This window comes from Zootoca vivipara, chromosome 1 (assembly GCF_965207765.1).
Source record: "Zootoca vivipara chromosome 1, rZooViv2.hap1.1, whole genome shotgun sequence".
In the NCBI taxonomy this organism is placed as follows: domain Eukaryota; kingdom Metazoa; phylum Chordata; class Lepidosauria; order Squamata; family Lacertidae; genus Zootoca; species Zootoca vivipara.
In genome coordinates, this window is record NC_142582.1 from 58929734 (window position 1) to 58956124 (window position 26391).

The 26391-nt window shown below is 46.2% G+C and overlaps 1 protein-coding gene across 2 annotated transcripts; it reads right to left on the reverse strand.

The window, feature by feature from the left end:
- Positions 1-1938: 1938 nt before the first annotated feature.
- PIDD1 (p53-induced death domain protein 1) lies at positions 1939-25637 on the reverse strand. Of its 2 annotated transcripts, XM_035122041.3 has the most exons (16): positions 25103-25637; positions 20944-21317; positions 18423-18836; positions 17064-17267; positions 15023-15080; positions 13344-13545; positions 12158-12286; positions 10811-10990; positions 10216-10363; positions 9716-9851; positions 8486-8636; positions 7462-7585; positions 6615-6733; positions 5212-5319; positions 4486-4691; positions 1939-3539 (listed from the first exon to the last, which is right to left on the reverse strand). In XM_035122041.3, the coding sequence occupies exons 2-16, from the start codon at positions 21206-21208 to the stop codon at positions 3302-3304; spliced, it is 2682 nt and encodes an 893-aa protein (XP_034977932.2). In that variant the 5' UTR covers positions 21209-21317; positions 25103-25637; the 3' UTR covers positions 1939-3301. The 2 variants fall into 2 exon arrangements, with proteins under 2 accessions (XP_034977932.2, XP_034977951.2); XM_035122060.3 differs by lacking the exon at positions 18423-18836 and having other exon boundaries at positions 25103-25612.
- Positions 25638-26391: the final 754 nt, after the last annotated feature.

Sequence of the window (26391 nt, forward strand, 5' to 3'; positions counted from 1 at the left end):
TTAACCCACAGCACCACCTGGGTCCCATCTGGGGGAGGGGAGAGTAAAACCTCCCCACTCACCTTTCCCAAAGTGCATGGTGAATTTATGTATAAAAACACTGAAGACGACTTATCTTATGCACGCATACCAGAGCAGCATTACAGCTTCAAGCACCACAAACACCTAATTTTTAAAACATTTTACTGTGGTCTATAAAGTATTGCTGATCTCTTTTAAAAATAAGCTGCAACACTTGTTTTTTGCATGTCGTTCCCACAGCTTCATCAGTTACAGTAGCAAAAGGGTTAATTCTCCTCTCCACTCCCCCTTTAATTTGGTACAGCTTTTCAAGAAGAAGTTGCCAAGCACAGTTCAGCCTGTGAGTTAAAGGAAGGAGAGAAAGAGTCTAATCTGCTCAGGTCTTATCTTGGGGCTAAAATACTTTACGTTCTTTATTGCAGGCTGATTGATGGGGTTGTCTTGGCCAAGAAACCGGCCTGCCTCAGGCAGGGTTCCATTTTCTTTGCATGTATAAAATCTGGAGCTGTGCTGCTTCCACCTAGTGTACATCAGGCTGCATTACAAGCCCAGTTTATGGACTTAAAAAATTTACATGGTTACTATAAGTGACTTAAGTTCTCATGTACCACCTATGGTCATTTATGGACTGGAGAGGTTAGGACGAGTTACCCCATGCTCCAGTGACCTCAGATCTAGTTTGGTGCAATGTGCTCAGCACCAGACTACCCGGAAAAGCATTCTGGAAGCTGCAGGATGCAGCTGGTAGGGTTGTAAAGAATTGACCCGGTTTGCCACATTCAGAACCACATAATACTGCTTCTGAGTGTACAGTGGTACCTTGGTTCTCAAACTTAATCCGTTCCAAAACCAAAGTGTTCCCAAACCAAGGTGCACTTTCCCATAGAAAGCAGGCGCGTAGCAAGGGAGGGGCGTAGGGGGTGGGCCGCCCTAGCTCCATACTAGCTCCACTCACACGGGGGCAGCGCCCCTGGCCTGCCCCTCGCCTCCTCCGCCCGAGCAGGAAGAAAAAGAGCACGCTACGGAGTGGGTTGCCAGGCGCTGGTGCCAGCAAACCGCTCCGCAGCACGCTCTGCTTCAGAGCACACCAGCCACCCAGACAGACTGCCCATGTGCGGACATGAGCAGTCTGACCTGGCGTGCGTGTCGTGCATCACGACGTGCGCACGCTGCAGAGCGACGCACCACCCCCAGGGGGTGCCACCCTGGGCAGCCAAGCAGCACCATTCGCCACTGATAGAAAGTAATGCAAAATGGATTAATCCCTTCCAGACTCCTAAAAACAATCCCTAAAACAGCAATTGAACATGAATTTTACTATCTAACGAGACCACTGATCCATAAAATGAAAGCAATAAACGATGTGACTGCAGTCACACAATCAACCAAGAGCTGAACTTGGTTCCACACAGTCACAAAAACAAAACAAAAAGAGCCGCAAAAGCAAAAACCCCAAATAGCAAAAATTGACAGACCTCAGCGTAACACTCAAAACGGAAGTGTGGCACTCAAATCGGAAGCATAACACTCAAAACGGAACACGTTCGGCTTCCGAAAAAAGTTGGCAAACTGGAACACTTACTTCCGGGTTTGCAGTGTTTGGGTTCCAAGTTGTTTAGTACCAAGGCGTTTGAGAACCAAGGCGTTTGAGAACCAAGGTGCCACTGTACTATGTTGGCTGCCTATATGCTACTGGGGCCCAGTTAAATGTATGCCTTGGGTCCCAAGTATCTGAAGTAGCAACAGCAACAGCCCAACTTATGATCTGCTGGAGAGTCTGTCTGTACCAGCCTGACACCGAGCATAGCAGCAGCATGTCCCTTTAGGTCCAAAGGGCATAGGTACTGAGAGGCGAGGGTTGCTGAAAGTCAGGCGAGATGTTCCTGCCATGCATCCCATACGACCAATGACAACGTGTAGGTTTGAATTTTGTTTTTATTTCATTTGTGTCCTGCCTTTTTCCTCCAAGCAGCTCAATGCTTTTGCATTTCATCCTCACAACAATCCTGTGAGGTAGGCTAGGTTGAGACATAGCAGCTGAGACCAGAATAAACTGGCAGTTAATAACAAGGCATAGCAAGCTACAGTTCCCCCATCTGGGGGTGTAAGTAGTAGGCCCAGAGTCCTTCTCCAAGTGAACCAGATGTAAAGTCTGATAGCAGATAGCAGGCATGTGTCACCCGTCCTGCTTCCCACTCCCAAATCCCATGATCCTTCAGTTATTAAAATAAAATCTAAAGCCATGCATGTTGGGGGAATACAAGAGAATCTTCTTTGAACAAGGCCCTCCGAGCTTTTGGGGCCAAGGGGTGAATTTGGAAGTCTTAAGAAAATGTCATGAGGCCAGATTTAACTAATTGGTCCTGCTACCACAAGCCCACACAAGGGCTTCTGTTAGCACAATGAGGCTTTCCTCCCCTTCCCCCATGCCCCCTCCCAATTGGGTAAGGAGAATCCCCAGAACAGCACATAGGGAAGGAGAGAGGAGATTCCATCAGGCAAGCGGAAGCGCTAGTGCTGAGAGAACAAGCTTCTTAAAACTACGTGCAATTTCTTCTGCGGGTTCCACAAAATACCCATTCCACAGAAGAAAAACTGCCAATGCTCAGGAAACCTCCCCCTCAAAACATGAGGCAAAATACCAATTGCCACCCCCAAACAACAAAATAAATATGGAGACAAAGTAGGCAACACCCAACCCCCCCCAAAAAAAACCAAAAAAGCAGGCAACACACACCAAATTACTGACCAGACAAAAAAGTTGGCCAAGCACCCCATTGTGGGGCCCACAAGCATTTGGGGTGGGGGAGTACTAAGAGGGAGGTAGCGTCTGTTTTCCAGATATCTGAGCCCCATGGAAGAATTGGAATGCAATTTAGGAAGGGCAGGAGGCCTTGCCAAGAACCAAGGAGGTTGCCTGAGGGCATGGGGACACCCACAGAAACCACCTTGAATTTAATAACAGATCACAGATGGTCCCCCCCCCCACCTTATAGTAGTAGTGATGGACATAAAATAAATAAGTCACCAATCTGGCAACATTTAGGGCTCAGCATGTCTCTGCGTCATTAATGTTCGGCAGGTCATTCTCATTCTAGCAGCCCTGGGTGAGAACATCTGGGGGCTTGACAAGAGACCAAGCGTTAGTACTTGGGGCTAGAGGCATGTTGTCAACACTCCTCAGCCTCAGCTCCTTCACGGATCCGCTGCCAGTCCTTTGCCTGGTTCCTGCCTGCCCAATGCAAGCCACAGCAAGGCAATGGAGGGGTCTTGCTGGCAGCTACACCATGGCAATGGCAGAGTCTTCGGTGCTGCTCTCCTGGTCTAGACCCACTCTCCTGATGGACTCCCTGTACTTTTGCCTTCCCAGCTCAATGATGGCTGTGATCTCATCTGCTATGTCTTGGCGGCCGCTCTCCTTCATGGCGCTGATCAGCTTGTCGACACAGTCGGGGTGCTTTTCATTTTGCTGAGCCCAGGAGAAGAGCATATGCAGAACCTGAGCACCGAGGTCGTCTCTGGAAAATATAGATGGCGCAGCACACAACCATCACTGGCGAGTCTCATTGAAATATTTGCAATGCGCCTTTTCATTTGCTCCAGGCAAGCTTACAACAGTTTGAAATGCACAAAGCATGAAACAATAAAATCCTAAGACATGTTCCATTAGCAACCACTGGAAAAATAAATTTCAGATTAAGCAGCAACCCAACCACTTCTCCAGAAGCCTACCAACTGCCTTCATAGAACAGGGGACACGGAAAAAGAAAGGTTGGCATGATCAAAGCTGCAGGTTCTTATGCCTAATTTACCACCTGATAAACCACATGTGTTTTAAAAACAAGCCTCAGTCCTTATGGGGCAGGGAGAGAGGAGGGGACATGGAAGCTCACAGACAATTTTCTATAAATGTCTAAAGAACAGAAGGATTCTGGTTTTGGATTTTGCACTCATCAAAAGTTCCAGCCCCTCATTTCTTTCAGTCTTGGCCTCCACCCAACTATTGCCAGCTGCCCCAATATTTTGCTAATCCCAGCTTTTGTTTTCCAGTCTTTCTCTGAGGTTTGGAGAGAGGGAGACAAAACAACTTCTGCAAGAAAAAAAATGAGAAGCATCTAAGACCGGCTACCAAGTGTTGGAGTGCTCTTGTTTAGGGTGCCACACCTTCTCCTCTAGACCATTGCTATATGCTAGCAAAGTTCTTCAGATGTTGCTACACAACAACTTCCTTAATCTCTGACCACTGGCTGTACTGAATACTCCAGGAGTTTCCCATTCCTGTTATATTATGTGGTAAGGAGCTCAAGGGGATTATTCCACTGTCTTCTGGTCAAAATAATCAGTGTTTCGTTTTTCTTTCTCAACTGATGCTCAATATTCTGCAACTACTGAGCCTGCTCCATCGTTATTTGGCCGTTTTGGCAGTGTTTTTGCCGCCTTAGGGCTAGATTCAGCCTCACTCACCTGTAATTGTATCGTATCTGCTCTACCTCCTGGTAAGACAAACCCAGGTTTAAGCCAATCGTTGGCCAATCAGCTCCAACACGCCCAGCAATGGCAAGTAGGTTGGCCTGGGTCAAGTAGCCAGTTTCAGCATTCCCCAAATTCAGAGGGGGAAGAGAGAAGCCATTTGGGGTTGTAGGCTGCTCCTTCCCCTGGGATTTCAATTTCTGGCAGAACAGAAGAAAAAAGAAACATATGTCTATTATTCATGGGTCAAGAAAAAAACACACACAGCAGTCAAACCTGCCACAATTATCTCTCTCCACTGAGGAACACAGAAAGCTACTATATATTGAGTCAGACCATTGATCCATCTAGTTTAGTGCCGTCTACACTGACTTGCAGTGGCTCTCCAGGGTTTCAGACAAAAGACATTTTCAGCCCTATGTGGAGATGTTGGGGACTGAACCAGGGATCTTAGGGTACTAAAGAGGCTCCTCGTGAAGCCGGAGAAACATCGCCCAGCTGTGAGGCGTGAAGGCCGCTCTCTGCAAGGCCCTTTCTACCTGGCCTAGGGGGCAGGGCCCAGACTCACCAGCCCTACTGAAGAGGCTCCTCATGAGGCCAGAGGAACATCACCTGGCTAATGTTTTATTGATTTAGTACTCTGTAAATCGCTTTGAGATTTTTATTAAAAATATAAAGCGATATAGGAGTTTTAAAAATATAAATAAATAAATAACTTACGGGTAGCTTGATTGGCAAGGTGGCTAGCCAATGGGAATCAGGGCCTTTCCTCCTTTTGGTCACCTCTTCAGGAATGTCCTCTGGAACAGCACCTCGGTAAAAGGAAACCTTAAAAGATTTTTTTGAAAAAAGTTACAAAAATGCAATTACAATACTGTAATAGGAAACATAATAATAATAATAATAATAATAATAATAATAATAATAATAATAATTTGTTCTTTATTCTTTATACCCCACCCATATGGCTGGGTTTCCCCAGCCACTTCTGGGCGGCTTCCAACAGAAGTATTAAAATACAACAATCTATTAAACATTAAAAGCTTCCCTAAACATGGTAGACCATAGACCCACATCCAATAACAGCCACAGCGTAACAAAAATAAGGGAGGAGAAAATCAACAGCAGAATATCTAAAATACCAAAACGGTGCACAAGTACAGAAACTTCCCTCTACCCAAAGTAACTCTTAAATCCCAGCAGCCACAGAAAACAACACCTGGGAGCTCTCCTCTCTTCTCCCAGTCTCTCACCTTGGGAGATCTTCACTTCCCTGCCTCTCCCTCAGGGTCCTTCCACCATTTCCCCTTGTTCCTGCTAGCACAGATGTTAAGGGCAATAAAGTGCATCCTCCACTGATTACAGAGGATTTATGCTATGTTCTTCGAAGTCAGTAAGCCAGAGTTGGCATCTTCCCCACTTGCTCTCCTCTGCCCCACCAAAACCATTGAATTTGTATGCCAGAGAAGATTATGTTCTATCCAGGCACAAAATGATGAAACTAAATATAATTTATGCCTATGATCTTATTTGGAACAAGTTACACAACACGTATGAAAATTTATGATCTCTCAGCTTGCTTAAGAGAGCTTTCTTGGAAAATATAGCTAGCTAAATTTGCATGGTTTATTTTGGCACCAATATTTGAGGTTTTATAACAGTTTTGATGCTTGGAAAAGGGAAGGCGTTTTGGCAAGCCTAGGCAGGAGACCCTACCTGGACACCCATCAGTCACCGAAGCCTTTTGCAAACAGGGCTTGCATGTTTTGAAATCTCTCTCTATAACATTTTGCATTTTAAAAAAATTGACATTCTGGGCTAGGGACTGGATTCTGCACCTTTCACAAACATATGAGTGCAATCCAGAGAATTATGTGGGACTGGAGCAATTAACTCTGATATGTTTCAGCAGGATTTAAGCACACTCATGTTTTGGATCGTGGCCATGGTCTCTGAGAAGATAAGCAACCCTGTTTATGAACTGGCACATGATTAGGGATGAGGACAATGAGGAAAAGGAATACATTTGTTAATGAGAGATGTGTCCATTTATTAAGATGCGTATTATAAATGAATATATCATAGAAAACTTTGCTGGGGCCAAGAAGGAGAAACTGATGTACCTGCCCTTTCACAGATTTGCTTTTCCTGTCCACTTCAGAGGTGATGTAGACTTCCTTCATGTTTTTCAAGTGAGAGAAAAAGTTGAATGAAATCCTTCCATCAGTGCAGTCTGGGCGGTCTGAGTTAAGTTGGAAGCAATTCAGGCAAAGCATCAGTTTGCATTAAGCCACAGTGCTGTAAAAGGCTAAAAATCTAGGGGCAGCAAGACAAATAGGGCCCTGCCCCTCTGTCAAAGTTGGCCCATCGGGGTGTGGGGCAAGATGAGGATCTGGGATAATCCAGATGTCCCCCCCCACTTATTCTGCATCATTAATTGGCCGGCGAAAATGAGAAAATCAATGGTTTTGCATGGACATACTCACTGATAGATGATCTGTCTTCACTGACTGGTTTGGGGGGATTTCCTACCATCCACTATGGCCCAATGCAGGAGAATATCACCCCTCCTGCTGAGCAGACACCACAGCCCTTGCTGCAGACCCCTTCTGACAGGCAAAGGCCAGGAAAACATGGTGTCATATCTTACGTTAGCATCTCAATACTAGCCAAGGAGGAGGGGGCTTCCCCTATTTAGTGGCCAGCACAAAAATCAAAAGGTACTGCTATTAGTCTTTTAGAAGGCTTGTTTTTTTTGTTTGTTTTTTTAAAGTGCAAGCTAGTAACAGTTGTAGGTTTATTAGCAAGTCTGACTTAAGCTTGTGGCTGCACAATCACTTCTGAGCCCTGAAAAAGCCTCCCTCCTTTCAGAAGACCCCTTTGGGTCAACAGATTTGAGGTTGCCGGGCAAGGGCCAAGTCCCTTTGTTCTTCAGGGGTACTTACACAGGCAGGCTCTACTGCACTTTACCTGCATCAATGCTGATGCCTCGTTCAAAGGCTGCAAAGAACTGCTCCCCTTCAACCATCTCTACCATGTCCGATGGCTCAGGGCCTCGGTATCTGTCGTGGAGCCTTTTCAAAACAGGATCAACCTACAAGACATCCAGGAAGAGATTGGGGGGGGGGGAGAGAGATCAGATCTTGGGCTAATTCATTTCATTACCCTTTGTGCAGTATCAATGGGAGATTAAGGTTTCCAAGGCATAAGCTTCGTAAACGCAAGAACAGCTGCTGCGGTGCTGCGGAACCACCCTCCTGACCCCAGGGTTGCTGCCACTTGCCAGGCCAGTAGCAAGGTCTGGGCTGCATGGGCACACCAGCAGGGGTACCAGACTGGGCGCACTAGTGCACCCATAAAACCCTGAACTCACTGCCACCCTGCCACACCCGTCCCTTGTAAGCAGCAGTGACAGTGTAGCTTCTGCTGCACGACCCCAGCCATTCTTGCTGCTTTCTTTGCTTCTGTTACCCCCATTATGAGGACTCATAGCAAGCTGAACACCTAAGCTGGGCCCATTCACCCTGTTGCAGCAAACCATAGATTGCACTAGCCAATGTTTCCTGCTCCCACCACGCTTGCTGCTCTTACTTCTACTAAAATAACGCACAAAGCTGATCTCAAGTATTCATAGGAGCAGGCTCTACTCACAACCAGCTGGTTCCCCCCACCCACCCCCTGCTTCAAACCCAGAAAGATCTTTCTGGATATCATACATTATATAGCTCATGCTAGTGATCACAGCTGCTGCTCCAGCCCTGCACAACTTGTGCCCTCCTCTCTCTCTCTCTCTTTGTAATCCAAAAAGAGAGCAACAGCAGGTGGCTTACTGATCCTCTGGTGACCAGAGGGCTGTGTTTAGTTTGGTGGGTCCCAAGTTGCTGTAAGCATAGATATGTTCCTGGCTGCATTTCCTGCTTGCAGATCACAAGCGGATGTGGGCACTACTGTATGCGCATGTACACACATGAAACCGGGACAGTGAACAATTTACCTTGTGCTTTGGGACACACTGCAGCAAGACTTGTTCAGGGTCCTTCTTCCTCTGCAGAGCTATGAAGTTCACCTGGTACATGCGCAACCTTTTATAGACGTATTTGGCAAAGCCACCGATATAGGTCTTGGTGGTGCACCACAACCAGTACCTGGGGGAAAGAGTGGGGATTTGCAAAATCATTTTGATTTGTTTGCTTTTTTCGCTTGTGAGCACATATATTTGCAAATGGGGGCAGCATGAGTGCAAAGTTCCTTTTCTCTATGCGAGAAGAAACATATGGAGGTGCACAAGTGCACTTCTATGTCAAAGGAAAACTGCACAGATGATACAGAAAACAGACCCAGTAGGGGCAATCTGATTCACCTATTTAAATACCTGCCAAAAGCAAGGAAATGATGTGTTGAGGAAAAGGAAGAAGCTGTGAATCTCATTATTGAAATCACATACAAAATAAAACATGATCATTCCACAAGGTACAACTCAGAGACAATACTTAGCGTGATGAGTTGAATGTGCCTGTTCATGATGAAATGCATATGCGATTTCTTCACCCTGAGCAAAACTCTGAATTCAATCCCTGTATCTACTATTCCGCAGCAATGCATCTAAAAGCAGACTGATCAAGTGCCATGGTGCATTTGCATTTACTGTGAAGCATGAGGCATCAGCACAACTGCTTCCCTGCAGATACAAGGCAGCCTTCATGTGATCAACTCACAGTTTCCATGTCTGAGTGAATCAGCAACATGAACAAGCCGTTATAATACTATAAATTTTGTCCAGTGCACCTGGTACCTAAAAGATTGCATTCCCCTGTGTGTGTATTCTTTGCTAGATGGACAGACACAAATAGCCCGAGTTGGACTACGTTCAAGCATACATGGCAGGAAATCAGTAAGAACCAGAATCAGATCTGCAGCCTGGCTCGTATAAGCCCCATATGATCCTTCTTGCCTGCTGGAGAAGCAGGAACCGAGGACCATTTAACAAAGGATACTAAACAGTTATCTTACTGTTGACTGCCCACCCCCAACCCTTGTTCTGAGGAAAGAGGAAACAACTGGATGAATATGGTCTCTTCTTCGTGGAGCTACCAGTTCTGACATTATATTTAATGTGTGTGGAGGGCAGGAAGGGATAGAACCTTCTCTTCTTGCTGGCCCAGGAAGATGTATGAAGTGTGCCTCAGAGAAAGAGAGGGGCCTTACTCTTCTTGGGTCAACTCACCAGGAGAAGTGTGTGACTTCAAACAAAGCATAGAGGTGGGTGAACTCCAGCACCACCTGACTGGTGATGTCATTCCAGTTCTGAGCATTCCAGTCACTGTGCAGCAGATGCACCCTGGAGCGATCCAAGGTCAGACCTGTGGACCAAAGAAAATATGCTGTTATCTACAGACCTCAAGGGCAAACTATATTCATTCGTAATCAGGATGGATGAGGTTTTGCTCCCATTGTCAATGGAACATGTGAAATTGTGAAATGACTGGAGCGGCCTGACCCAGAATAAACAAGAGCACCTTGCAGTTCAGTGCGCTATAATGAACTATACTTGCACAACCCTCTTTCCTCAAGAGAAGATTAACTGTCCAGCTTGAAAGCGCATTTAATTGTACAGACGTTCTGCAAATTTAACCAGCCTGTGAAATTCAGGTGTGGTAATTCTAAGGAAGCATTAACAGTTCTGTCAAAACCCTTCTGCTGGGGGAATTTCTAGATCAAACCTACCTGTGACTCCTGGGGGCAGAGGGAGCTGGATTTTTACAGGCTGAAGGAAGTCGATGCTGGAATTCTGGGAGAGGCAGAGGAGGGGGCTAGCAACAGTCTCAGGATCATTCGTGATCTCCTGTAGGTCCTCTGAAGACACGGGCAGCACCTGAACATTTAAAAAAGAGGGGGAGAAATAGGCTCCATCAGGTAGTGTGGGGTTTTCCTACACAAGCAACGGACTTTGCAGATCTCCCCTTCCCACAGCAGCTATCAATGTCTTGAAAAAATGGTCCTGAAAGAGAAGGTTCCCACCAAAGAGGGATCTGACACCGTGGAAGAGGCTGCACTCAGAAGCAATATTGGGAAAGCTCTTTTGGATTTCAGCCACAGGTGTCAATAGTTTTATTCCTAAAAGGAATCATTTGAGCACTGACTGTGCAAGTCAAATAGGAGCTTACAAAATCCTTTTTGACTTTATAATACCAGGGTAACATTAATGCAATCATGACCTAAAGTGTGCAACCTGACTGAAATAGGACTTAAAAAAACAACAAACCACTCCAATCTTTGAATACATTTCTGGACTCTTTAGGCTTCCTGGGCAGAGACTTACCTGGAGCTTCACTGTCCTCGTCTCCTCGGTCACGCCAGGGGGAAAGGTCACTTTGATGTTGGGATCAACAGTTGAAAAAAGCAAGGCTCCCTCTTGAGGGACTCTGCATTCATTCTCCACAAGTCGAGAGACAACCAAGAACCAGGAGAAGTGAGGGACGCTGCAGCAGGCCACATGCTTCTGTCAGAGGGTGTGGAAGGAGAGAAAGCCACCTTTGTAACATGCGACAATACTTTAAACACAGGGAACCAGGTACTGAAAATGGAGTGCAGGTCTTATACCAGCAGCCTTATAAATATCCACAAACTGGCCTGGCTCAAATGTAACAGGGCCACTCCCAATAACAGGCCATAGCCTGTTGGGTTGTAAATAATGAGTAACAAGCTTGAGTGTGCCCCTTCATTCTCATCTCACACACCCAGCTTCAGAAGAGACTTCCTGCTTTCTTATACCAGAGTTCCCTGTGGCATTCAAACTGGGAAACTCTGCTTTTAAGAAAACTAGGATGTCTCCTCTGCAAGCTGGGCATGCTGGTTCAGATGATGAAACAGCTAGCTGACTCACAGAAATAACTAGCTCGAGCATGTTGCTCATTCATACTCATCACATCTGAATTTGTCCAATTTGTGTTTGACAGACCTACTAACTTACTGAACTTTCCCTTAAAACCTTTCTCTCTCTTTGGCAGTACACAGAACAGACAGGCCAACCAATGAGAATGCAATTACTAACAGCACTAGTACACATATAACCAACCTTACCTCCACAGAGCTCAAAGTCACACACATGATTTTTGCCTTATCCAATTGATCCTCACAACCATCTTGTCATGTAGGTCAGGTTTAGAAGACAGTGACTGGCCCAAAGTCTCCTACTGAGCTTCACCAACGAGTGAGGATTTGAACCTGGGTCTCCCCTGTTTAACCACAACCCTATGCTGGCTCTTTGTGAAAGGCCACCCATCTCAGTTGCAAATAAAAGCAAGTATAAGACTTACTGAGCATACCTAGGTGCATGACCTTAATGAGTTAATGAATTGGGTGTTGTGTATTACAATTTCTAGGGGAAACACATGGCAAAACTGAAGAGAAAGCAGCTGCAGATTACAGCTCAACCCTCCCTCCAAGCTTCCAGTAGGTATTCAATATGGCGCTCACCTGATGCAAGGAAGAACTCGCAGAGGACCCATGGAGGGGGGTGGGAAGAAGGTGGAAAAGGTGTTTATGTATGTACCATCTTTTGTAATTTGTAAAAACCAATAAAAATTATGTTAAAAAAAAAAAAAAGAACTCGCAGAGAAGTGAGGCAACTGGCATGTTTTACAACACATTGTGCTTTGCAGCCTACCTTTGGCTTTTCTTTCCATTCCACTCTGGTTCTCAAGTCGCTCCAATTTTGCCCACTGAAGGTTCGAATTACAATCTCACGGTCGTGCAGGTACTGCGTGGAGGCATATGGCAGCCAGATCAGCACCTCCTTGAAGAACACAAGACAGAACAAGATGGTTTCCATGAGTTAACCACCGAGAAGGAAACCTCTCCATAGGTCCAGGGAGCAAGAGAAGGACCTCAGGAGCAGGCAGCCATTGGGGAGGACGTGGAGAGCAAGCGAAGGTTGTTACGAGTGTCTCATTTCTGCTGTACCTCATAAAGAGGAAGTGGAGAGGGCAACAGCATGGAAGGTTGCATATTACAGCGTCAAGACTGGGGGAAACGCAGCAGTTCCCACATAGCTCACAGTAAGAGATCCATTTTATTACATGGTGAACCGAAAAAGAACTCCTATACACTTCCAGCCAAACTTCAGACCTGCACTGGTCCTTTAACTGGGGATGCTGCATGCAACAGTGATTGCAATGCACAGAAGGTGCAATGCATACAATATGCAAGAACACCATTGCTGGGTTTCAGGGGCAAGGGAGATAGGAACTTTGATGACATTTATTGAGTGCAATTCATTTTTAATGCCTATTATCTGCCACCCTCAGCTGTCAAAGTATAAATATAAGTAAATGAATAACATGTAATGGGTAATCATGATTTATTCATTTTTTTAATATCCTGATTGTTTCATAATATTTGCATGCAAATCTGTGTGGGTTTTATAATGTGCTTAAATGTTTTACTATTCTTAAAACAGATTGCAAAAAGGAGGGGTTATATTATTAAATACCTTTTCAGCAGTTGTTTTCTAAAAAAGGAGATGTCCTATCCAAATTAGAACTCTGTTTATCTTATTCCCACATTCTAAATATCTCACAAGCAGAATGGTTGTCCTGGGGCATTTTTCCTGATGGAACTCGCATTTGATTAAGCCGAACCTCATTAGCGGCAGCCTAAATGCCACAAATGGTGATTTGCAAGCAAACCAGCCATTATCACATTTAGCACACAGGGTTCTCGGGGGCCACTTTTTTGGCAGGCCAATATTCTTCTTCTTCTTCCCCCCCATGCCAGTGTCCAAGTTGAAAGATTTGGGGGAATTAGCGCAGTTCTAGCCTAAACTCCTTTATGATTTCACGAGCTCTTCTTACCTTCTGGAAATGAATCCCATGAGGCTGCAGCTCCAGGACTTCACTCAGCAGGATGTCGTGGTCCTTCAACTTCACCCACTGGGGGTCAGGGGAGTGCTTTTGGAAGTGGATATTTACCGAAGTGGTGGTGGCACCCAAGGGGAAGCAAAACTGGACACCACAAGCTAGGAAAACTCTGCAGCCTTCAGGAGTCACAGTAAAGCTTAGGAGATACAAAGAGAAGCACTGGTATTTCCACAATGTTACAGTCCTCTTTACTCCAAAGTTCTGAGTTATAAATATCTATAGACTGTCAGAATTCTAGATACAGTTCTAAGACTTGACTGAACTGTGTTTCGCTTAGCTGCATCCAGATCACTCCAATCCCATGGCCTTCCCTGCTCTCCCTGGGACCCTGATGGTGGTAACAGAGTTTTGGAGACTTGCTCCAAAGGAACAGATAGTATTATCACCTTCAACAGCATCTGGGTTCCATTTTTAGAATATTTGGAGGATAAATGAATGACTATCAGATATGGCTTTCCTAGCCATGTCTGAGTGCAGAGTTTGGAACTTGCAAATACCTGGCTGTTATTGCCGGAGGGTGGGGGGCAAGGGTGGAATTGCATTATTCCGGTCCTCAGAACCCTTACACTTGTGATTTGTGACATTCCAGACCCAATACAAGCCCTAAACAACTTGGGATCCAAGTACCCAGGAGAGCACTTCAAGTACTCCAGTACTGCCTCAGCCTTACCCATCTATGAAGATTTGCTAGGGATTAGTTGTTTGTTATTGCAACTTTAGCTTCTGCTGGGTGGGCAACGATAGAAGACAGGGCATTCTTGGTGGTGCCCCCTTGCAGCTAATTATGACACTCCCTCCCAAATGGCATTTGATTGTCTCCCCACATTGGCCTCAGCTAGGCACAAGGTGAAAACCTTTTCCCAACACTGCTACTTGATGCAATTATTTCTTGATAGAGCATCTTGTTAGCCACTCTGTGTTTCCGCAGGGTTGATGGGTGGGATATAAGAGTGACAAAGTAAAATAAGAAACTGTTTTCTTATAGCAAGCCTATCCTTGCTATTCTCAGATGTTTTCCTTGCTTTTTTCCTCTTTCAGGGCTGGTATGCACTTGCAGGCTCCAGGAATGAGGGCGCCATTGGCTCCTGGATGTATGAGCCCCCTCTAGGCTTATCTGGTGATGATTGCTACTACTGGACTAGTAGCGATCTTAACACCCCAAAGATTAAAACAGTGATGGCACTCCGACTGCAGAATGACCAACAACAGCAAAGACAGTGGCCCCTGTTCCACACTCAAGAGTCCCAGAAGAAACAGGGACCCAGGACCCATGTCCCTGAGCGCTGCTTGGAGATGCTACTTGGTAGTGCCTGCCCAGCTCCCTTCAATGAGTTTGCCACTGATAGTTAACTTGCAACCAGTTTCTTTTTAGAAATCCAGCTTGGCTCATTTGTAAAAAAACGGGGATGATTAACCCACAGAAACTACCCCTGCATCAACAACTGAGCAAGGCATCACAGTACAATTAATTATGATTAGTATTAGATGTATATCCCTCCCAGGAGCCATGGGAAGCAAGGAGAATATTATGCCAAAAGTGAATTAGGAAGATACTCTGACATGATGATACTGTAGTACAGAAAGACACCAGCCAAAAAAAGTATGTGAAATACCTATCCTCACCAGCTTCAAGGAATAGTCTTTGTAATTTTTCTGGCCTTGAGCTTGAGTCTGCAACAAGTCAAAAAACAAAGTTTTCGTGAGTATAAACAGAACGTGTTAAGTGCTACTGTAGGAATGAGTACAGTAGTCTTCAACTTTTTCAAACCAAAAAAATGCACTTGGGCCCCATTTCTTTCTTTATCATAAGTTCATATGGTGGGCTGCTGTTGTGACTCCCCTTTGATCAGCTTGCAAACCAGCAGTGAGTCCTGCTCTACCTGTTGAAGACAAATGGCTTAGTCCAGGCACCCCCAAACTGTGGCCCTCTAGATGTTTTGGCCTACAACTCCCATGATCCCTAGCTAACAGGACCAGTGGTCAGGGATGATGGGAATTGTAGTCCAAAACATCTGGAGGGCCGAAGTTTGGGGATGCCTGGCTTAGTCAAACATTTTAATGTTTGACGTTTTATTATGTGCTAGAAGCTGCCCAGAGTGGCTGGGGAAACCCAGCCAGATGGGCGGGGTATAAATAATAAAATTGTTGTTGTTGTTGTTGATTATGATGCCTTGTTCCCACAGGGCCAGCCCCAGATATTTCACCACGTGAATATTAACCATGATTTCTATGACATGAACTCCTACCAGAATTTTTTTTAAAAAACCTATGACAGGGTCACAAACATTTATGGATTGGTGGACACATTTCAAATGTTGAGAGAGTCACAAAATAACTGCATTGACTGCAATGGACAACACAAAATTAGAGAGGCAGCCGCCCCTGGCAACTTTATGCTAACCATGGGAAGTCAGCTATGTTCTGGTGGTCATGATTACAGACGTTGTCGTGCTATATAGATTTTGCTTACACACAGAGAGAGAGATGTGGTTGCTGTCTATAGCAATAGGGAGCACCCCTCAGAACCAGGAACATATACAAAGTGGCCACACCAGATTCAGTCGCGTGTCACAGATGTTGCTTGGAAGGCACCTGCACATTTTGCCTCACAACTTTGTTTCTAAGAGGGCTAGAGACTGACTTTCCTTTTTCAACATGAAAGCACAGAGACTGGGACATCTGCCCAGAAGTACCCATGAAAGTCTTTGTGGGCACCAGATTGGTGACGTGACCCCTTCCCTATGAGAAAGTGACATTCACAAGCAATGCCTGTCTAAGGGTAATGGCGATTTTCATTTATCAGCGACTGTAAGTCAAGTCACCCAGCAAATCAACCCGTTTGCTTCAAAGTCACCCACCACAAACCTGGCTTTATTATGCCTGGGAGAAATACCCAGTCTTCTCTTAGCCTCAGCCCTAATGCTTTGCTTTCAGCAGTGCCTCATTTTGAGCTGAATCTGAGTCTGCTTCGGATGTTGTGCCCTCTTGTAATGTGAGGGGAGGAGCAGGCCCAAGCTTGCTGCCCCCCCTCAAAAAAAAAACCCCATGCATTGGATGGGAAGGTCTAAAGAAGGAAGCCTGCCGTAGGCAAATGCGCTCCCCACATGATTTACTCCCTGTTCACATGTAGTTCTGGGCAGTGCTGTTTTTCTAGAAAAAGAGGTGCTGGAACTCACCATGAACGCCTCCCTTGTTCTCTTAGAATGGCAATGGCTCCCACCTGAGAGGTGCCGGAACTGAGCTCCAGTGAGTTCCGGCTGAAAAACGGACCTGGATCTGGGTCACATGGGGAGCCTATACTCAAAGGGCAGGCTCCCTGGATGGTGGGGAAAGGGCCAGCAGAGGAAACAGCAGCAGGGGCGGAGCTTAAGGGCACAGCCCAGATTTTTTCTGTCCAGGCCATTTTGATGGGATGGAGAGGAACGGCTGAAGGGGGCTCAGCTGCCTGTGAAAACCAACCAGGTGGTCTTTCAACCAGTCCTTCATATTGTAAGGGCTGCAATTTCAGCTGTGTCTACACACATCTCACAAAAAACAACAACCACAGAGCTGCCTTCTGCACCAGCCACACAGCAGATCACACGCCAGCTTCTGACTGTCGCCAGTTTGAGCAGCTGTTGAACAGACAAATTAGACAGAAGAAAAGCAATTAACCTGGTTGCAGCGGCACCTCTGGCTCTCCTAGAGGATTACCACGGAGATGCACAAAGGGGAGGCTCTGGATCTCTGGAGGGATGCTGCGCAGCCTATTGTTTTGCAGATCAAGCCTGGACAAGTTGGGAAGGCCAGCCAAGGATGCAGGAACTGTCACCAGAAGATTGCTGTGAAGATGTAGCTGCCGCAGAGATTGCAAATTGCCTGCAAGTCAGAGCAGGAGTGGGAAAGAGAGAGAGAGAGATCAGCCTATGCTTAGTAAATACTTCTATGCAAGCAACTCTCCCCCATTCACAATTTGTAAATCCCTTATAACAAAAAAAGAAAAGAACCTGGGGGCTTGCTTACTTCCACCACAATAAAAACCAGCCCTCAAGCATGCATACATGCACAGCAATATATTTATACAGCATACTCAACCATAAACGTTTACTATACTGTACTGTAGAAAGGTTCTTGTACTAGCCAAAAGGAACGTGCCTGGTATTCGAGGAACACAATGTAATAAATAATCTAATTAACAAAGGTCAGGAGGAGCAAGGCTTAGTCCTAGTATGCCCTTGGCATTGTAGCTCACCTCAATAGTGAAGATGTGTGTGTATGGAGGTGCATGTAAAATCCCTTTAATTTTTGCAAGGCTAGAACATAGCCTGCTGTACAGTCAAATCAACTGCTCTACCCACATTGCCTCTAGCCTTGTTCACCACTGTCATGCGGCCCCCAGAATGTGGCCCGTTAGGGAATATGGCCCTCAAGCTAAAAAAGGGGTTCCTTCCCTTTGTGCTATAATATACTTACATCCTGATTTTGTGGGTGCCACCATTAGCAGTAGTGGATCCCTCCAGCTGCAGACTCACCAAATCTGAAACAGTGGCTTTTTTAAAGAGGGCCAGAAAAGTTTTTTCTATTTAGTCAGGACTCTATCAGTAGCATGACAGTGTTGCTGTAAAGACTGTGCCTTGCTTCAGGCTGAATTTATTTATTCATTCATTTATTCATTCCCCACCAATGTGGCTGGGTTTTCCCAATGCAAATCTTAACAACTTTAAATATTTTAGATTGTAACTATTGGGTTTCCTAAAAAGTTGTATCATAAACCACTTTGAGAACACCTGCTGAGAAGAGATCTACATATGTTTCATTAAATATTTGCATTTTTTGTATTCCCGTTCATAAAAAATGACCTAATTTAAGCTCATCCTGTGAAAGTAAACCACGCTGAGTTAAATGGGACTTACTTCCTAGCAATAGCACAGAAAAACCCTAGACGTGTCGTAGCTTTAATCCCGTAATTTGTTTAGTCTCAAATTGCATCTTAAAATATTTACTCCCTTTCTCTTGCTTTTGGGAACAACTTACCAAGAGAGTTAGGGATTACTGTTAATAGATTCCCTGAGAGATCCAGCTCTGTGCAACTATGCAGGTTTCCAATTTCTTCAGGAAGCGATTCCAGTGCATTTTCAGAGAGGTCCAGTGTTTGTAGTGCTGCCAGCTCCCCTATGCTCTGTGGCAGACCTTGGAGCTGGTTCTTCATGGCGGAGAAGAAAGTGAGGTTGCTGAGCTGGCCAAAGTCCTCGGGCAGCCCCTGCAGGCTGTTGTGACTCACTAGGAGGCTCCTGAGGCTGCCCAGCTTGGTGATGCAGGGAGGCAGAGCACTGAAGCTGTTGAAGCCCAGATCCAGGTGAGCTAGGAGGCTTAGCTCCCCCAGCTCTTGCGGCAATGATGCCACCAACCCTCTCTGGGGAGTGCCAATTTCATCTCTGGTGTGTCCACCTGCAGGCCAGGAAAATGCAGGAAGAAAAGTCTCGTTGCAAGGATCTCCTTTACCAAGCACATGGATATCCAGTGGAACAATATGGAAGACTGAACAGAGATACAAGAAGCTTGGAGGATTTGGGGCATGAAGGGACTACAGGAACCCAATACCTGTCAGTGGAAGTGGGTCTGGAATTTTTGCTTTCAGGGCTACAGCATGAGTGATTAACATGCTACATTCACAAAGTGGCACCTTTTTTGGCTCCTTAGCTTTCAGTCCAATATAATAATAACGATAATAAAGCAACAAGATTGGAAGCTTGCAGCTGCGCATGAGACACACACAGCTACAGTTGCTTATATTCAGTATAAACTGGTTATTATAGATACCTGTAGTAAAGAAACCTAGGTTTTTAATAGGTTGGCTAGCTGAAACTGTTATTAATTTAGCTGCATTACTGAAAGCTACAGTTGCTGTTTTTGCTGTAGATAACTGAAACAAAAAAGAGGATTAAAACAGTTCAAGAGTTAGGCACACACACCTACAGGCATACCTTGGATTGCGAACACTGCGGGTTATGTGTTTTCGGGTTGCGCTCCGTGCCGAATCCGAAAGTACCGGAATGGATTACTTCTGGGTTTCAGTGCTCGCGCATGCGCAAAACCACAAAATGGCATCATGCGCAGAAACACAAAATGGCGTGTGCAGACGTGGCGCTGCAGGTTGCGAACGCACTTCCCACACAGATCATGTTCGCAACCCAAGGTATGACTGTATTCCTAAAGGGAGTGTCACACCAATTTCAAAAGGCAAAGAGTAGCCAAGATAGTCTACCACAAGCAAAAAGGGGGGGGGGGATTTGTGGTGCCTTAAAGGTTAACTGATGGAGTGGACTCCAGTCCACAAAAGCTTGTGTTGTCATAAACGTGTTAGTCAATATAGCATGCCTTGTCGATTTCAACATGGTTATCAATTTGCAGCCTCATCTTTTTCATATTGTTCTGAAATAACTATGCAAGCCTATGTATGCATACCCCGAAGTAAGCCCCACAGATTCCAAAGGAACTTCCTTTGGAATAAATATGGTTAGGACTTCAGGCCAAATGTAGTGCACATGTTACAGTTGGCCAAGGGGTGGGGACCCTTAGGGAGAGGAAGGCAAAGGCAAACAGCACAACATTGAACCCCCTGCTTTCTGTGCTTTTGACGGGTATTTTAAAAATCCCACTACATGGAAGAATTCTGTCGCCTGCCCATTTCATTTCCAACACGGGCAAGATGAAAAAGCTTTCGGTTTATGAGAAGGTGGCATGAGAATAAAAAGTGGGTGATGAAGAGAGAAGCACAGGAAGAAGAAAAGGACCCCCTCAGCTTAAACTATACATATAAAAATCAGAGTAAATACCTCTGCAAAAGTTTTTTTATGTGCTACATAGACACACACAAGATTAAATAATCTCTAATATAATCATCATAAGAAGGGAAGCTACTGTTCCAATTTGGCATTTTCTGCATTTTAACAGATATGGAACTGTCACCATCATTTTTCACTTCTGCAAGCCCCATTCTACAACTAAAGATCAGAAAGCAGTCATGTTTCATTCACTGTTGAAACAAGGTCTGTTCCAAGCCAAACGTCAGAAGGAATACAGTAGGCAAACCTGACTTTTGTTCAGCTGAGGATCACGAAGGCTTCGAAAGCCCCATGTCCATTCCAACAAGAGAAAGCCCTATTGAAAATAGTGGGTTTACATATGAGTTAACACAACAGGCTCATTCCCAAGAGAGGGTGCAGACCCACCTGTTGCAGGTTTCCTAAGAAGTAAATCTCACCATGCTCAATTCCTGGGTAAGCGTGCATAGGTTTGAAGTTTTGGACTGTACCGTGCACTTTCCTGGCAGTAAGTAAACCCCACTGAACACAGTGGGACTTACTTCTGAGGTGGGGAAATGCATAGGATTGCAGCAGAGTCAGGCCATTTTGCCCCTTTGTGAGAACAGTGGCCTAAGGCCATTTTCATGGGCTTGGTTGGGGATGGAAACCTAAAAGCTAATCTAAACAGAGGGGAGAAATATAAATTAGTCGGTCAAAAGACAGAAAGAGAAAAGAAGCATGCAGTTTACCTTTGAGTACAAGGGATTTTAAGCCCTTCAGGACCGGAATGGTGCTCAGTGTGGAAGTGATAAGTTCCTCATTACAGCTCAGTCTCAAGAATTCCACCTGCTCCACTTCTTCCCTTCTCTTCTCATACAGCTTGAGGAACAGGCGACAGCCCTCTGGGTAGACGTCTAAGTTGAGCCTATTGCCAGCCAAGCAGGAACTAGCAGGTGCCTCGGCCTCCAAAGCACCCTCCCCCAGAGGGTCCCCAAGCTCCCGCAGCCCAGCCATCTTCTGGTGTCACATTGCCAGGGGCTGCGCATGTTTTGACTTGCCAGCCAAACGAGCACCGGTGCCACCGCAAGGGATTGAAATGGAAGATGGAGGAGAGAGGCAGCCCCTGTGAAGAAATGGAGTCCAGATGAAGGAAATAGCAGAAACTGTACTTGAGGCACTGAGCATAAAAGAGGGCAGCACAACACATCCCCCAGCTGGGCTGTTTAAGTGGCATATTAGGGCATATAACGGGCCCCAAAGCTGATAAAACTAGGAAGGAAGAATGGACGTTTGAAAGACAACGTGGGGAAACGTATTACATTTTGAAGTTTCTATATCTTTCATGTTCCATTAGAGTTCTCTGCCTGCTCTTTACAACCATAAAAATGCATCTTAATTTTTAAAAAATCAAATATTTGCAACCAATATAGCAAGAAAAGTGGGATAGAAAAAGTAAAGATATTTGAGTACCAAATCCCCATCCCCAACACACAGGCAATACCAGGTATCTCCATGGCATTTTACACACGGGGAACTGATAAAGATAACCAGCGGTGCAAATGTGATATTTTTTTAAAAAAAAACAAGTGCAGTTTCATTCACAACAACATGACATGCCACCCATCTACAGGAAGCTAGAGCACTTTCATCCTTGACATCTGGGCAGTTTCCCTAGGAACTGTGGATGAGGAGTTAACTCAGAAATGCCAGGATGAACACATGATGGACACAGTACAGTCCTATGCACATTTGTTGTTGTTTAGTCGTTTAGTCATGTCTGACTCTTCATGACCCCATTTACTCGGAAGCAAGTCCCACAGAGTTCCATGGGACTTGCTCCCAAGTCGGCACAGCACCACAGCTCTAATGCTTTTTTCACGTGACCCCCTTATTTTCTTCTTCAAGTGCAACTTATCCTTATTATTCTTTCATTAGGCAGCATTACAACCTTTAAAAAGCAAAAAGCCAATCTTTGGCAAAAGGGGCATTAATAATAATAATAATAATTTATTTATACCCCGCCCATCTGGCTGTCCCCTCTCAGTGACTGCCTCCCCATATTTGTTTGTTTGTTTGTTTGTTTCTAATCATTTCCTTAGAGAGATTTCCCTGATTTAGCAATATTGAAGTGATAAATTAACATATACCGTGTTTCCCCTATTTTAAGACGTAGTCATTATATAAGCCATAGCAGGATTTTAAGCGTTTAGGAAATAAAAGCCATACCCTGAAAATAAGCCATATCTTAAAACCTTGTACAAGCCTACGTGCGCTGAAGTGGCCTCTAGTGCATAGAAGCGGACGCCACAATAATAGCACGCGGAGTGCAATGGGGGTCGACGCCCACAAAAGGATTGCAACCAGCCTAAATCCCGCGCAGCGCAAGCCCGCACGGGCTTCCGCGCAAATAATCCCCAGCGTGTGCAATGGAGCAAGTGCGTCGAGGACTGCAACTTTGCAGCGCCATCCCAACTAGGTCGAATTCTGTGGGTCTTGTAGCCACGCCACCCCCACCCCCAGGTAAATGGGGCCGGGATTCAAGGGGCCACGAGGAAGTCCCTCGGACGCGAACAGGCAAAGCGAAAGAAGCGCGGCTTTCCTTACTAGCGCTCGGTCATCCTCCAGCTTCCCACATAAGATCAGTGCGCCTGCTGCGATCCCACGACGGCGACGGCATTCCCATATTCTTCCGGCTTAAGGAAACCTTGGAGGACGGCGAGGCGGCTCGCTCATGGCGCTCCCGAGCGGCCTCTCGGCGGGAATGGAAGCAGCCAAGCGCCTCGGTCGCTCTCGGCGGCGTTGCGCAACTCTCCGCCTCCTTCCTTTGTGTAGGTCCGGGAGAGGGGCAGGAGAGACACCCCCGGCGGGAGCTGCCTCTTTCCACGTCGGGGACTGGCTGCAAAGGAGGCTCCCCAAGCGGCTGGGTCTGGGCCGCAGGCGGCGGCGCTGAGCGCACGGAGACGGCCCACGAGGCGCGAGGAAACGGCCCGCCTCCCTGGCGAGCCTCTCCGGGCGCTGCAGCATCTCCGCGCCCACGGCTGCTCTGCGCGGTGGGAAGAGGGAGCAAGAGGACGCTGGCGAAGGCTCGCCGCGAACTGCTGCCCTCTCCCGGGTGCCGCGGGCGTAGCCGATTTGGCAAAGGGCCCCCGGGACCACCGGGGAAGATCAAAGGCAGCTTAATTAAAAGCAGCGTCCTGAGAATCAAGGCGCCTCTGCGGAGTGAGCCTTAAGGTACAAGACATCCCCTGAAAATAAGACACCATGTGTTTTTTTGAGTAAAAAAAAGAATAAGACGGTGTCTTAAAAAGGGGGAAACACGGTAGCTGCACTGCAATGAGAGAAGTGGAACCTGTTGAAACTTTCTCTTACAATATGCAGGGCATCTTTCAAGGACAGATACTGGCACCTCTAGAAATCAATTTCTTGCAGCTGTGTTAATGCAACTATTCCAATCTATTCTGTTTCCCAACATGCCTTAAAGCAGGGGCAGCCAATGTGGTGCCCACCAGACATTGCAGACTACAACTCCCATCTGCCCCAATTAGCAGAGTCAACAATGGGGATAATGGGAGTTGCAGTCCAAACCATCCAGAGAGCACTATGCAGGCTCTCACTGCTTTAAACACTTTGCAGTAGCACCTTAGAGCAGTGTTTCTCAACCTTTTTTGGGCCAAGGCACACTTGTTCCATGAAAAAAATCACGAGGCACACCACCATTAAAAAAGTTTAAAAAATTTAACTCTGTGCCGCCCTATATTGACTATATAATTATGACTGTAAGAAACACTTGCCAATTGCTGTGTTGGTTGCAATCTCCTGTAATAAGGCTTCACAAGCCGCTGATTTCTCTGCCAGCACAATCCTTTGCTCAGCAAGTTTCAGGTTGAGCTCATCCAGCCAGCTTCTTTAAGTTTGTCTAAAACCACCCTCCCGTGGTGGTGGCTGTTGAGAGCTGCGCTCGCCCCGCGTCGTGACCCGGCCAGCTTCCTTTCCGGCGGGTAATCGCGTGTATTGGCAGCCGCCAGGCACGTGACAATGCAAATCGCCCTTCTCGTCGCCACACGTCGCGGCACACCAGCCAGCGTCTCACGGCACACTAGTGTGCCGCGGAACAGCGGTTGAGAAACGCTGCCTTAGAGACCAACTAAGTTTGTTATTGGTATGAGCTTTTGTGTGCATGCACACTTCTGAAGAAGTGTGCATGCACACAAAAGCTCATACCAATAACAAACTTAGTTGTTCTCTAAGCTGCTACTGGAAGGATTTTTTTTATTTTGTTTCGACTACGACAGACCAACATGGCTACCTACCTGCTTTAAACACTGTTCTCCAGAACTAAAGGAGACATGGAGAACCTGTGGCCCTCTAGTAGTTACTAGACTCCAACTTCCATCAGCCCGGGGTCAAGGATTATGGGAGTTGTAGTGCAGCAACAGCAGGAAAGCGACATGTTCCCCCATCTCTAAAGCACATGACAGGGACAGAGATAATGTTTATTTCATTACAGAAATAAATAGGAGGGAGGAAGTCGTGGAAATAATTCATCAACAATTACGTTAGTCTGCAGTTATTATCCAAGAGGGTGCAAAATTAACCGTGGCGAGTGTCAGGCCAAAGGATGAAGCCAAACAACACTGTCTTGTCCCTGGTCCTTAAGTGCTTAGCTCATAAAACGGGAGAGAGGAAGTTCAGGTCAAGTTTTCCCCCTAATTCCGGGGTGGGGCGTAGGGTGGACGGTTAGCTGTGATTTTTCAGTCAAGGTAAATAAGGCTCTAAGGTGGTTTTAGTCATTAGTACACGTTTCCCAAGAAACAGCTCGGCACTGAAAATACAGACTCCAGAGCAAAGTCCTGCCAAAGAAAGCAATGTACGGTTGCAGCCTTTGCTGCAACGCTACATATAACTCACCAGGAAGTGAGCCCCATTGAACGCAGCGGCGCTTGCTTCTGAGTATCCGCACTTCGGATCAGCTTCTTAGTGCCCGGAGCAGGAAGAGAAAAGCTTTGCATGAAGTTTTCAGGTAACCAGCAGAGAAGTTGCCCGGATTAAGCAGTGACGTACATCGCCCGAGGTCTCTAGCCCAGCAGAAGCAAAAGAGCTTCCAAACAAAAGTTTCAATCAAAAGTGCCACCAGACCCGGCCTGTTTCCGCCCGCCCTTTGCTCCGCTTTCCACACAAGAAAATGTTCTTACATGGGCCGGACAATAATATTTTGCCTCTTGACGGTGCTTCTGGTTACTCCGATCCTCGCCGTGCTTACTGGAAAGTTCGTAAAGGCTGCTGGTTTCAGCGGCAACTGCTAATCCAAGTAAGCGCGCTCCGGATCGCAGCCTTCGGGTCTGCTGGTCGACCTCCTAACGGCTTGAGGCGCAGTTCCAGTCCCCCGCTGTTTGCACATTGCCGCCGAAGCAATAGCCCAATTCTCCCAGGCCCTCCTCCCCCTGAAAGAGGCCGATCCCTCCCGCCCTCTTGCGCAAGTTCCCGCTTCCCCGGGCTTCCCCACCTCGGCCAGCATGGAGGCGGCAAGCAAAGCGACGTATTGGGCTTGCTGGGGACGTCCCGGAGAAACTGCGTCCATTGTGATCTGTTGCTTCCTAACAAATGCACGCTGCCGCGATCCTTAAGGACTAGTTTTGCTATTGCGATTTGTAGGTCATTGCGGATTCTTGCAACTTGTTAGGCCGGTTCCCCGTCCCCTGAAACAAGCGGGACCTGCGACAAAATGTTGCCGCGTAGTCTACCCCTTTAAATACGAGTATTCCTACAGTATTTAGGGTTTAGCTAGCCAGACAGCCAACCGTGTAATACTCCAGTATATACTACCGTATGATCGGTAGCAGTCAAGTTCTCCCTTTTTAAAAGCGAAATTCCCTTATGCTGAATAGGCTTCCTCCCGAGAAAAGGGAAAACTTGACAGCTATTACATTTCTGGTGTCCTTACACAAGCAGACCATTTCATGTCTCCCCTAATTTTCTATCCCACCACAACATTTTATGGAGGCCATGGAGCATGCTCAGTCTTCATCAATATTTATTTATTTATTCTTATTCTACTTCTGCCTACTTCAGGACTGTATACATAATCAGGAAATCCCCAAGTAGTATTCTCCCCTACATATAATACTTACATGCCACCCCAATCTCTGAGCGGTATGAGATTCCAGGGGATCCAAGTGCTTTACTCAGGGTTTGTGTTT

Bases quoted from the DNA above. Each gene is read 5' to 3' on its own strand.
- PIDD1 (XM_035122041.3), bottom strand. From the start codon at position 21,208: ATGGCTGGGCTGCGGGAGCTTGGGGACCCTCTGGGGGAGGGTGCTTTG. The intron at 10,364-10,810 runs GTAAGTCTCTGC...TTAAATGTTCAG, and splicing joins CGAGGACAGTGAAGCTCCAG to GTGCTGCCCGTGTCTTCAGA. The intron at 6,734-7,461 runs GTAAAGTGCAGT...AACTTAACTCAG, and splicing joins AGGCATCAGCATTGATGCAG to ACCGCCCAGACTGCACTGAT.